General features: G+C 39.9%; 1 protein-coding gene across 16 annotated transcripts in view; it reads left to right on the top strand.

Moving 5' to 3' along the window:
* The window catches only part of hdac5 (histone deacetylase 5), a 316,103-nt gene that overhangs the window by 234,103 nt on the left and 68,643 nt on the right, over window positions 1-13,357 (top strand). For 15 of the 16 annotated variants that reach the window (XM_059638855.1, XM_059638854.1, XM_059638860.1 and 12 more), the window contains one exon: window positions 5,757-5,937. In XM_059638855.1, coding sequence (XP_059494838.1) covers window positions 5,757-5,937 — 181 coding nt within the window. The remainder of the gene's footprint in view (window positions 1-5,756; window positions 5,938-13,357) is intronic. The other variant, XM_059638848.1, reaches the window with a different exon arrangement.

Here is a 13,357-nt window from a genome sequence, read left to right as displayed (position 1 = left end):
GCTGAATAGTAGGTGTCTGCTGACCTGGTCTTATTGACTTCTAACCTCGTCCACTCCAGTCCAACACCGGCACCTCCACGTCATGGAAGAAAACAGAATTAATGTTTTGAGCCTTTTAATTCATCATCAACATTCCAACCACCTACACTAACATGATCCTTTGCCACTCTCTGCTTATTGTCGATAACATTTCCTGCAACAAGACCGAAGGAAAGGTTTGATAAGATGGAATTGGATGGAAGAGGAATGTTGGGGTCCTAGTGAGGAGGAGGAGGAATGGAAGGAAATCCAGTTTTTGAGGTAGGGAAATGGTGTTGGGGAAATCAATGGGATTGAAGTCCAATAAATCCAAGGATCTTTGTTCCAGTTTTATAAAATGAGAGACAGTGCGAAATATGCTGCTTATAGCTTGTCAGTTTTATGCTCATTGTGGCCCTTTGACTACTTATAGGGTCATCATTTTATTTTAACTCCTTCCGTCATTCAGAGAAATAAGCATTGATAGATCTGATCTCAGCAAATGTGTAAGAGGCAGCATTTTTGCCATATCTTGATACAGCACAATGCCTATTTTGGATCTAATAGCTCATAACTGGGGTAAAAGAAACTAAGATGCTGAACTCCAAATTGGATTTCGGTGTTAAACTCTTTTCAGTACACTTATAATCTAAATGTATAGGTGTAGAGTTGTTGTTTTCATTCTTTGTTATCAACAATTCAACTTCCAAGGTTTTTCAAAGTGGGAGCAAATTACTGCATATGCTGGAATCTGAATGGATGCTGCCTATCTGCTGCGATCGCCAGCATTTTTTTGTTTTCTGTTTTTTTTCCCCAAAGTGGAGTGCACAGCAGTGGCCCTCCATTAGACCTGAGTGTTAAATCAAAGAATAGAAACATCCTCCATCTTAGCAGTTAGTTTAGTGAAGCTCGTTTGTACTCCATCTGTTGCAGGGATATCTTCCTGTAGCTAAGGAAAATTGCACACAATGCTTCATATCTCACCAATGCAGACATCTTTGCTCCTGTACTCAAATCCTTTTGAAATAAATGTCAGCACAATACTTGCTTTCTGAATTACTGTGGTACCTGCCAACATTCCCTCTCGGCTTACCAACTGTGGTGCCAATGAGAAACTCTGCACGCACCAATAAATGTGCTGACCCAAAACTCCTGCTTGTTGGAGCTGCTACCATGCATGAAGGCCCATACAATGGCAGGATAAATTAGACGGAATATTGGTTTGTGCATATTAACTTTCAGTATCTAATGATTTGTGAACAAGGACATCTATGACCCTTCGAAATTTAAAACATCTCAGCCCCTTGCTTTTTAAGAAATAAAAAGGAAATTCATCTCAAAACTGCATGAGGATCCCTTCTGAATAAAGTAAGAATCTCTAGGGATAGCCAATATATCTGAAACACAAAATACCTATTTTCGAACAAATTTGTCATGCCTGCAAAAGAAACACTTGGTCACACTTTCTTCCCGCTACTCAACACCCCCTTCCCGGCCCCAACACTCCCCTCCCTCCTTCTCCCCACCACCACCAGATTTAATGTTTTGGGTCTGGTGACCTACCCTCAGAACTGTTCTGAGGAAAGGTCACAGACTCGAAACATTAACTCTAATTTTCTTTTCACAGCTGCTGGCAGACCTGCCGAGCTTTTTATACAAATTCTGTTTCTGTTCCTGAAATACAATTAAGTTGATTTTTTTCTTGAGGAAAAAGTTATGTCAAACATGCCTTGCTGCATGATCCATTTTCAACATCTCAGTATTTCCGCAATTATTTGCATCTGCTGTAAGATACAAAATATTTATGTGAACAGTGCCAAAACTTGCACATGCTGATATTTGAGATTAATCCTGGAGGTAAAGCAACAGGTTACAATATTAGAAAAAAAATGCTTGAATATTTGTAGTTTGCTTTAAAATATCATATAATCCTTTATATAGGTTTGTTTTTAATGCATCAAACAAAGAAGCTAAATATCATGGCCAGCTTTCATACCACAAAGGAGTGTTGGTAGTGTGCCATTAAATAACTGGAAGCAGGCTTCGTTTTAGTGCTATGCCTAAACATGGGGATGTTTTAAATTCACGGAGAAGGGATAAATAAGTATCTTCATTGATAATTAGAAGATAGTTTGTTGAAGTTGTACATAATTTTTAAAAATGAAACAACTTCCTCCTAACATTTTTCCTGCACAGATAGAAAAATGATTTTGTAGCAAGTTTCTGGATTAGAGGAAAAAAAATTCTGCTCTCACAAAATGGCTGATATTGCTAGTCTAGTTTGCCTGCGCACAGTAACCGAAATGACAGGCCAAATGACTACTGTGATTTTATAATTTTGATAATGTAATATCAGGTAGAAGTTTAGTGACTGGTTTACAGCTAGAAATATTTAAAAGTTGATGACTAAATTTCGCCTTAAATACAGTTTCAAGGCAGATACAGTCATCTCAATTTGATTACTGAAGACTCTTGTAATTTTTAAGGAAAAGATAAAACTGATAGTCAAATATGAATGCCTCCCCCCGGTTTTGATTTTCTGAAGGAAAGAATGTTGACAAATTCAGTTTAAATTTATTTGAACTCCTGTTTTTGCAGATAGAGTACATCACTTTGTTTTCAGTTCTGCATAGTTTTTCAGCTACCAAGAGGTTTAGAATCTGCTGTCAGACCTTGTTGACTCCTCATTTAAGCTAGTGGAACTTGTCCAGGTGCTTCAGATGCTATTTTCCCTTCTGCCTCTAGTTCACTGGGACCACAGTCATTTGAACATCTTAGGCAAGATTTAAAAATGTTTCATGTAGCATGAATTGCAACAAGATCCTCTATCTGATTATCCTTTTAATCTACATCTGGAGTTCTATATTCTGTTCTCAGCACTACATCTCAGGAAGATAATGCTTTGGCCCTGAAGTTGGCATAGTGCAGAATGATGTTAGGACAAAAATGCTTAAAGAATGAAGGCTTGTTGCTCAGATGATCGTTTTTTTTCTTGAGCATAGAAGATTAAGTATGAAGATGAACTGTGGGTTCCAGTGGGTCTTTAAATTTCCTCAGCACGCAAAATAAGAAATAGGTTATGCACTGTCTGTTATCCTCAGAATCAACCATTTTGTTTTAATGAGTGATTACTTGTGTTCTTATGAAAGTAGAAATGTTCGAATATTGTAGGATCTGAATGTGACTGTGGAAAGGAGGGAGAGACAGGGGCATGGTATTTGGTATTCATTTATACTATGAATATACACTCAGCAAAAGAGGATTGCAACTATCCAAACTCATGTCAGTTATAATGCTTAGAACCAACAGTAAGTGGAGAATTCCATTAAGCCCTTCGGGTCTGGAGTAGAGCCTGAATTCCAGGGTTGAAAGAACTTCATTTTAAATGGCTGTAGTAATTTATATATTTAATGAAAAGCTGTTGCTATTCCTGAGCTGCTGTTGCGATTGTGTTTATTCTCTAACTGTAAAGTAATTATGATCTTGATTAAATTGTACTCACCAGTATAATGTATTATTTTTATTAAACAAGATGCATGTGCATTCTAAAAGTATTTAAATATGTCAACAGAAGAGTTAATGGAAACTGATAATATTCCATGCATCTTCAAATTTAATGTCAAGAACGGTAATGTTTATTTAATAGGTGATAAGATTAACTTTCTCACATAATGACTTTAAGTGGAATCCTCTCTTGTTTAGAATTGCTGTAACTGCCATTCTTTTCTATGTTGATATGCAGCACTGAGCATTTTATGGGAAACAGATGCTTTTTGTTTTATTCTTTGCTGCCTGACATTGTCCTGTTGGCAATATTAAAAATATTTTCAAAGTTAACTAAAATTATACTGTTTCCTAAGTAAATATATTGAATAAATACACTGGGGAATTTTAAGATGTCTGTCATTGACTTTTGGCATTCTTCAAAAGACTTGGCCACAAGCTCAGTTTTTTTTTCATAACATATTGTGAAAGGCTGCTGGTTTTTTTTCGTACAATGTTGTAGCCTCCAACCTTTTAGTACAAAGGATGTAGTATATACAACAAATGTCTTCCTTCAGAAACTGCGAATCATCTTTTCAGACTTCCTGTTTCTGACAGCAGCTAAAAAGGTTTATGATTAATGTAATTTGCTGATTTGCTTTAGGCATATTCTCTGTGTTATAATGTTGTTCAATAGAATTTTTTTACAGTAATTAAACTCAGGGCAGTCTGTTTCAAAAAGGGATGCATTCTAGGAAGAAATGTCAAGGTCAGCGATCTGTTTAAACCACATCTATAAGAAAGATGTAAAATTTCCTATAGGTAGCAGTCAGAATAATATCTCTTGATTTTTCTAAGTATGTTAGCTGCTATTTTGCTGCAAAGCACAGGGTTATAAAGACCTGTCGCTGTATAAAGTGCAGCCAGCCGTCTTTTGCCTAATATTTTTAACTTTCATTTAAATTAAGCTCTTAGTCTCAGCATAATCATTTGAAAAGGCTCTATGTAGACGCATGATGATTCCTGTAAGAAATGAAATTGAAGCAAGGACAGGTCAATGCTTGTTATTTTTCCTTGCCAAGTTTCAGTGTTATGGACAACAGCCCCAGAGTATACTTTTTAGTAGAGTGGTACATTGTACAGAGGATAACAAAGTGTGTAGCTGGATGAACACAGCTGGCCAAGCAGCATCTCAGGAGCACAAGAGCTGACGTTTTGGGCCTAGACCCTTCATCAGAGAGGGGGATGGGGTGAGGGTTCTGGAATAAATAGGGAGAGAGGGGGAGGCAGACCGAAGATGGATAGAGGAGAAGATAGGTGGAGAGGAGAGTATAGGTGGGGAGGTAGGGAGGGGATGGGTCAGTCCAGGGAAGATGGACAGGTCAAGGAGGCGGGATGAGGTTGGTAGGTAGGAAATGGAGGTGCGGCTTGAGGTGGGAGGAGGGGATAGGTGAGAAGAAGAACAGGTTAGGGAGGCGGGGACGAGCTGGGCTGGTTTTTTTGATGTAGTGGGAGGAGGGGACGAGTTAGGCTGGTTTTTGGGCTGCAGTGAGGGAGGGGGAGATTTTGAAGCTTGTACAGAGGAATTTGGTTAAAGTGGGAAAAACAATGGGGAGAAAACCAAAGTAATTAGACCTCAAGGTTTAGTATAAGGATTCAGTTGAAAATGGCGAGGCTTTATTGGTTTCTTTGGAAAACAGAAGGGAACCATGTTTTCAACAGCATATATTTAAGCTGCACAAGGATTATAAGTAAGATCACCAGAAATAAATAAACCAATGTAGGTTTTCGATTGTGAATCTTCTGTTGGGTTATTGGGAAGTGACAATTATTATATACTTCCCCAAGTAAGGAAAACTCGGTGTAAGAGTTGCTTTTGCTTCCTTCACATTACGAGCGAAGGGTTATCAGAATGCCTTCGACAGGAAAAATAAAGAATAACTTGGAGAGTAACCAGGAATGTCATTATGCAAATGTGTTTGAAATTGATACAGATGATACCAATTAAAATTGAAGTATTTTTCTGGTAGAAAGGTAAATTTTAATGAAAATAGCTAGGTGGCAATGCAATAATTTTTTTTTAACTTGATTCAACTATGTACATTGAAGACATTTTAGATGTGAGATGCCAAGTAGGCATAGAAGAGGCTGTGTTTAGAGTCTGTGTGGATGACTATACTAAATAATTTTAATTTGATTTCTTATTTGAAGTAATGCGAAGTAAGTTCAGCTTTTTGTTTTTTCAATTTTTACAGCAGCAATTCTTGGACCAGCAACGCATGCAACAGCTTCATGTATATCAGGCTTCTGTAGCTATGGGAAGCATGTCTGTGACAGACAGGCATCAACCACTCTGCAGAGCCCAGTCCTCCCCAGCAACTGCAAACTTAAAAAATCCTGGCACTGAGAAACCTATCAAGCACCTATTCACTACTGGTAAGGGAACTGCAGAAAAAGCTGCAAGATCTCAAAGTAACAGCTGTGTTGTTGTGAATTAATGGGTAGACACATTTGACTCTTGAGAACCAACAATAAAAGGAAAAAATAGACTCTGGCACAATACTTTGAAAAGTTAGCTATTCAATGAATATCTGAAGTATTAATCTTATCAAGGTTTAAAAATACAATGTTTACATCCAATATGGAAGAATTTATAAGTTTGAACAGTTCCTAATCCAAAGTAAATATGCTGGGAATAATAATTGCACAGTTTATTCTTTTGATTCTAAGTGCAACATACCTGGAGTAGACCTGAAAGGCACACATCGTCTAAATCTTAAGTTTAAAGTCCTAAGATATTTAAGTCTTTTTGTATCACAAATTTAACCACAGCCATGAGAGGTGTTATGGCTTAGTTGGTAGCACTCCCACCTCTGAGCCAAATCATCTAATGCATTCTGTAGTTATAACTACTTTGTTTCATTTAGCCATAAATTATTTGTTTGCCTAAATGGGAAATAAATTAAAGTGATGAAGTACTTGCTTCTGTTGCAATGCCCATGCTGTTTTTCTCTTAATTTTTATGGATCTTATTCCTCTGTTCAGAATATGCTTTGTTCACTATTTTTGTATACTGCAACATAAAACTCCGCAAAATCATCATCATATTAATACTTGAAACTTTCTTAACATCATCAATGACTGCTTACACTTCTATTCCCTGCCTAATTTCTTGAGGCATTTCAACAAAAGTAGAAAAGAACCAAAGATTAGGAAAAAAACATAGGACTAATAACCAAAAGCAAGATTGAAGGGACTTTTGAAGTAAGTAAAGGAGTAACCTAGATGAAGTGGCATAGGTAGTGTAGTCATATATGGAACTAAAACTGCTGAAAACCTTGCACTGGTAATGTAGAAAAATGAAGGGGATATGTCAAGAAAGCCAGAGCATGGCGGCATGAAGGCTTAGTGGTTAGCACTGCTGCCTCACAGTGCCAGACACCCCAGTTTGATTCCACTCTGGGGTAACTGTCTGCGGATTTTGCATTCTCCCACTGTCTGAGTGGGTTTCTTCTGGATGCTCTGGCTTCCTCCCACAGCCCAATGATGTGCAAGTTAGGTGGATTAGCCATGCTAAATTGCTCACAGTGTGTGGAGATATGCAGGTTAGGTGGATTAGCCATAGGAACTGCAGGGCTACAGGGATGGGGTAGGTAAATGGATCTGGGTGGGATGCTCATCGGAGGGTTTGTGTGGACTTCATGAGCTGAATTGCCTGCTTCTACACTAGGGATTCTATGATATTGTGCTGGAATTGAATTATAGTTCATAATTAAAATTCTTTGTATTTTCTATACATTTGTGATAACTGAACTAAACATCCACAATTTTTACTTGTAAAAAATTTCACTGAAGAGAATTGGAAACTATGAAACATAAAAATGCTTCATAATTCCTGTAGTGGTGGCATAATTTGTAGCAAATTAGTAAGAAATAGTAAGAAATCAGGCATTGTTATTTGAATCTGACCCAATGTCCACTGGTTTCTACTTAAGGAACTTCCTGGTATCCATTTCAGTTAATTTTAATGCATGTGTAGAAGCACCTGATCTCCCTGATAGTGAGCTATGAAGTATGTAATTGAGACAGAATGATAGTTCCCATTCTAAATTCTATATCGGAAAGGTGCAATTAGCCAGGACCTGCTCATCAAAGCAAAAGGTCTCGTTAAAGGAAAATTGGTGAACTGATGTTGGTCATGAAGACTTGTATCTTTATACTGCAATTCATTATAGATATTGTGGAATGTTTTTACTGTTATACTCAGTCTTTCTTTACAGTGTGGTTACCTCCAGAGCACATGGTCTTTTAAAGAGGATAATGCTGTCATAATATCCAAAACTTGGATGGGTTTCTAAATGGAATTCCACTTTACAAACTAGCATTCCAGGACTGCTTCCCGTACAATATCCAAGTGAATATAGAAATTGGAAGATTGATCAAATAGATGCGTGGCCAGAAAAATGGTGCAGCAAGGAGAAATTGAGATTTCTGGGGCCTTGAACCTGGTTCTGGGGTAGTTAGGACTTGGACAAGGAGGACTGGTTAAACATTAGTAGGATTGGGACTAATATCATTCTGGTAGATTTACTAGTGCTGTTGGGAAAGGTTTAAAGTAACTTGTCACAGGGATTGGAATTTCAGAGCGAATTCAGGTAGAGTAAAACTGGCTATATGTAGCAGAAAAGCTAGAAAGAAAAACACATCAACAGAAACAAATCCTAGAATCAAACTGGGTTAAATTGCAAAGCAGTGTTATAGAAGCTAAATTAAACATGCTCTATCTCAATGCATGTGGCTTTTACAACAAAATAAATGAATTGGTGATGCTGGTAAATATAAAAAGCTCAGAATTAACTGCTCCAGGGTGACCAAGACTTGGAACTGAATATTAAAGGATATTCAACATCTCTGGATACGAGGCAAAAAGAAAAAGAGGTGGGACAGTGCTCATTATAAGGGACAGGATCAACATATGAGTGAGAGATGATCTCAGTTAAAAGAACAGGATTTTGAATCTGTTTTGCTGGAGCTAAGAAACAGCAGGGGCAGCAAAAATGGTAGGAGTGGTATATAAGCCACCAAACAGTTGAAAATTAGAGGTGCATACAGCAAGAGGAATACAGGTGACTTCAATCTACACGCAATTTCAAAATTTCTGTTAAACATCCATGCTGTGGAGGAAGAAATGCAAGTGACTTCAATCTACACATAGTTTCAAAATTTCCATTAACATCAGTGCTGCGGAGGAAGAATTCTTGGAATATGTTTGAGATAGTTTTCTGGAGCAATACCAACCAAGACATTAGCTATCTCTAAATTTAGTATTTTGCAAAGAGAAAAGACTAATTAATTTAATTGTAAAAGATTCTTCAGGAAACCGTGACCATAGTATGGTATAGTTTTCCATGAAGTTTGAAAAAGGTATAGTTCAGTCTGAAACTAGTGTTGAAGCCTAAAGAAAGTAATCATGAAGTTATGAAGAGCAAGTTGGCTGTGGTGAATTGAAACAATACATTAAAAGGCTTGATGTAAAAAAGCAAGAAACTTAAAAAAAGGTTATGAAATCAATGCACGGTTATTTAAGAGGAAGGTGGTTGTGGTTGTTAGGGGTCAATGATCTCAGATCCAGAACATGTCTGGACGAGTTCCTCAGACCCAAATACCTATTGCTGCTTCATCAATGACTTTCTTTCTGCCATGAGGTTAGAAATGAGGATGTTTGCTGATGATTGCACAATGTTCACCATTCACAACTCCTCATACTGAAGTAGTATGTGGCCATGCTCAACAAGACCTAAACAATGTCGAGGCTTGGGCTGAAAATTGGCAATCTGCACTACACAAATGCCATGGAATGACCATCTCCCATAAAAGAGAATATAAGCATCATCCCTTGACATTCAATCGCATTACTGTCACAGAAACCCTTATCGTCAGCATCATGAGGATTACCATTGACCAGAATTTCAACTGGGCTATTCAGATAAATACAACTGTACAACAGGTCAGAGGCTAGGAATCCTGCGGTGTATAATTCACCACCTGACTCAACAGACCCTGTCCCCCATCTACAAGACATGTCATGAGTGTGGGGGGAGTGCAGGTGACTTCAATCTACACATAGTTTCAAAATTTCCACTTGCTTGAATAAGCTCATCTCCATCAACATTCAAAAGATACCTCACAAAAGGATAAGTCATAAGATAAGTTCCCCTGGAGTTAAATGTAGTTCGTCATTGATACAAATTATTTGGATGAGAAAGTAGCAGGTGTGGTTAGTAAGTTTGTGGATGACATCAAAATTGGTGGTATTGTGGATAGTGAAGAACGTTATCCAAGAGTACAACAGCGCCTTGATCAACTGGGCTAGTGGGCTGAGGATTGACAGATGGAGTTTAATGTGGGTAAATGTGAGGTGTTACATTTTGGTAAGACAAACCAGGGCAAGACTTCTGCAGTTAATAGTAGGCCCCTGGGAAGTGTTGTCAAACAGAGACACCTAGGGTACAGCTACATTGTTCGTTGAAAGTGGCATCACAAGTAGACAGGTTGGTGAGGAAGGTGTTTGTCATACTTTCCTTCATCGGTCAGAGCATTGAGTACAAGAGTTAGGACATCATGTTACAGCAGTACAAGACATTGTTAAGGCCACATTTGGAGCACTGCATACAATTCTGGTTACCCTGCTATATAGGAAGGATCTTCTTAAACTGGAAAGAGTGCAAAAAAGAATTTCAAGGATGTTACCGAGGCTGAAAGGTTTGAGTTACAAGGAAGGGGCTGGGTAGATCGGAACTTTTGTGCCTGGAGCTAGGCTGAGGGTGACCTTACAGAGGTTTATAAAATCATGAGGGGCATTGATAAGGCTAATGGCCAAGGTCTTTTCTCCAGGGCAGGCAAGTCCAAAACCAGAGGGCATAAGTTTAAAGTGAGAGGGGTAAGATTTAAAAGGGGCCTGAGGGGTAACTTTTTCACAGATGGAATGGTGCATGTATGGTACAAGGTGCCAGAGCAAGTGGTGGAGGAGTGTATGTTTACAACATTTAAAAGACATTTGGCCAGGTACGTGGATGGAAAAGGTTTAGAGGGATATGGGCAAAATGCAGGCAAACAGGACAAGTTCAATTTAGAAAGCCTGGTCAGCACGAACAAGTTGGGCTAGAGGGCCTGTTTTCATGCTGTATGATTCTAAAACTCTATTGGCAAAGATAGAAAATTATTTCATTGACAGGGAACAGTGAGTGGGAATAAACAGAGATAGTAGGAACTGCCGATGCTGGAGAATTTGCGATAACACGGTGTGAGGCTGGATGAACACAGCAGGCTGAGCAGGAAAGCTTGACGTTTCAGGTCAGGACCCTTCTTCAGAAATGGGGGAGGGGAAGGGGATTCTGAAATAAATAGGGAGACGGGGAGACAGATAGAAGATGGATAAAGGAGAAGATAGGGTGAGAGGAGACAGACAGGTCAAAGAGGCGGGGTTAGAGCCAGTGAAGGTGATTGTAGGTGGGGATTTGTGGGGGGATAGGTCAGTCCAGGTGGTGGGGGGGGTGGTGGGATGAGGTTCGGAAGTGGGAGGTTGGGGCTTGAGGTGGGAGGAATGGTTAGGGAGGCGGTGTGACTAGCTGGGCTGGTTTTGGCATGTGGTCGGGGGCGGGGAGATTTTGAAGCTTGTGAAGTCCACATTGATACTGTTAGGTTGCAGGGTTCCCAGGCGAAATGTGAGTTGCTGTTCCTGCATCTTTCGGGTAGCATCATTGTGGCAATGCAGGAGGCCTAGGATGGACTTGTCATCTGAGGAGTGGGGGGTGAATTTTAAAATGATTGGCGACTGGGAGGTGTAGTTGTTTGTTGTGAACGGAGCGTAGGTGTTCCACAAAGCGGTCCCCAAGCCTCCGTTTGGTTTTCCCGATGTAGAGGAGGCCACAGTGGGAATACAATATATCACTTTGACAGATGTGCAGGTGAACATCTGTTTGATGTGAAAAGTCTTCCTAGGGCCTGGGATTGGGGTGAGGGGGGAGGTATAGGGGCAGGTGTAGCACTTGCTTCGATTGCGGGGAAAAGTGCCGGGGGTGGTGAGGCTGGAGGGGAGTGTGGAGCGGACAAGGGAGTCACGGAGAGAGTGGTCCCTCCGGAAGGTACATTAGGGTGGGGAGGGAAAAATGTCTTTGGTGGTGGGGTCGGATTGCAGATGGCAGAAATGTCGGAGGATGATGCATTGGATTTGGAGGTTGGTGGGGTGGTACGTGAGGATGAGGGGGATTCTGTTTTGGTTATTATTGCAGATAGGGAGTGTGAGGGATGAGTTGCGGGAAATGTGGGAGACACGATCGAGGGCATTTTCGACCTCTGGAGGGGAAGTTGCAGTTTTTGAAAAAAAGAGGACATCTGGGATGTTCGGGACTGGAATGCCTCATCTCGGAAGCAGATGCAGCGGAGGCGAAGGAGTTGGCAATAGGGGATGGCATTTTTACAGGAAGGTGGGTGAGAGGAGGAATATTCTAGGTAGTCATGGGAGTCAGTAGGCTTAAAATGGATATTGGTTCCCAGGTGGATGCCAGAGATGGAGACAGAAAGGTCCAGGAAGGAGAGAGAGGTGTCAGAGATGGTCCAGGTAAACTTAAGGTTGGGGTGGAAGGTGTCAGTGAAGTGGATGAACTGTTGGAGCTCCTCGTGGGAACACAAGGCAGCGCCGAAACAGTCATCCATGTAACGGAGGAAGAGATGGGGGATAGAGCCAGTGTAGCTTTGGAAGAGGGATTGTTCCATGTACCACGACACTGAGAATAAGCAGTTCTTTTTCAGGTTGATGACCTGTGACCATTGGAGTTTCACAGGGATCAAGGCTTAAATTACAATTGTTTACAATATATGTTAGTAACTTTAAGGAAGAATGTGAATGTACTATGCTAAATATGCGTATGTCTCAAAAATAGTTGAAAGGCAGGCTGCAAGAAGGATACAAAGAATTTACTGAGATATTGATAGGTTAGATAAATGGGCAAAAAGTTGACAAATGGAGTGTAATATGAGAAAATGTGAGTTGTTCCTTTTGAAAGGGAGAACAAGAATGATATTTAAATGGAGAAAAACTGCAGAAGGTTGCAACACGAAGGGACTTGGGGTACTTTTACATGAAATGGAGAAAGTTAGCACACAGGTGCAGCAGGTTATCAGGAATACTCATAAAATATCAGCCCCTATTTCAAGAGCATTGAATTACAAAAGTAGGGAGGTCTTACTACAATCATGGAGGGTGTTGGTGAGACAACATCTCTAGTACTGTGAGCAGTTTTGGTCCCCTTATTTAAGGAAAGATATTATTTCATTGGAGACAATTCAGAGAAAGCTCAGTAGGATGATCCCTGGTATGGACGGATTGTGTTATGAGCAATTACTAAACAAATCTGGATGCTACTCACTGGAGTTCATAAGAATGAGAGGCAATCTCATTGAAACAAATAGGATTCTTTAAGGGATAGAGATAATGGGAACTGCAGATGCTGGAGAATCCGAGATAACAAAGTGTGGAGCTGGATGAACACAGGGTTCTTTAAGGGGCTTGTTAGGGTAATAAGACCATAAGACATAGGAGTGGAAGTAAGGCTATTTGGCCCATTGAGTCCACTCCGCCATTTAATCATGGCTGATGGGCATTTCAACTCCATGCTGAGATGATGTTTTTCCCCCTCATGGGAGAGTCTAGAACCAGAGAGCATGGTCTCAGGATGAAAAGGCACCAATTTAAGACTGAGATGAGAAGGAATCTCGTCTGAGGGTTGAGTGTCTTTGCCACAGAGAGGTATGGGGGTAGAGTCTTTCTGTATAATTAAGGCTAAGATAGATGGTT

The sequence above is a fragment of the Stegostoma tigrinum genome, chromosome 31 (genome assembly GCF_030684315.1).
Source record: "Stegostoma tigrinum isolate sSteTig4 chromosome 31, sSteTig4.hap1, whole genome shotgun sequence".
Taxonomy (NCBI): domain Eukaryota; kingdom Metazoa; phylum Chordata; class Chondrichthyes; order Orectolobiformes; family Stegostomatidae; genus Stegostoma; species Stegostoma tigrinum.
Note: the sequence above shows the minus strand (reverse complement) of the source record. Positions and strands in the feature narration are given on the sequence as shown.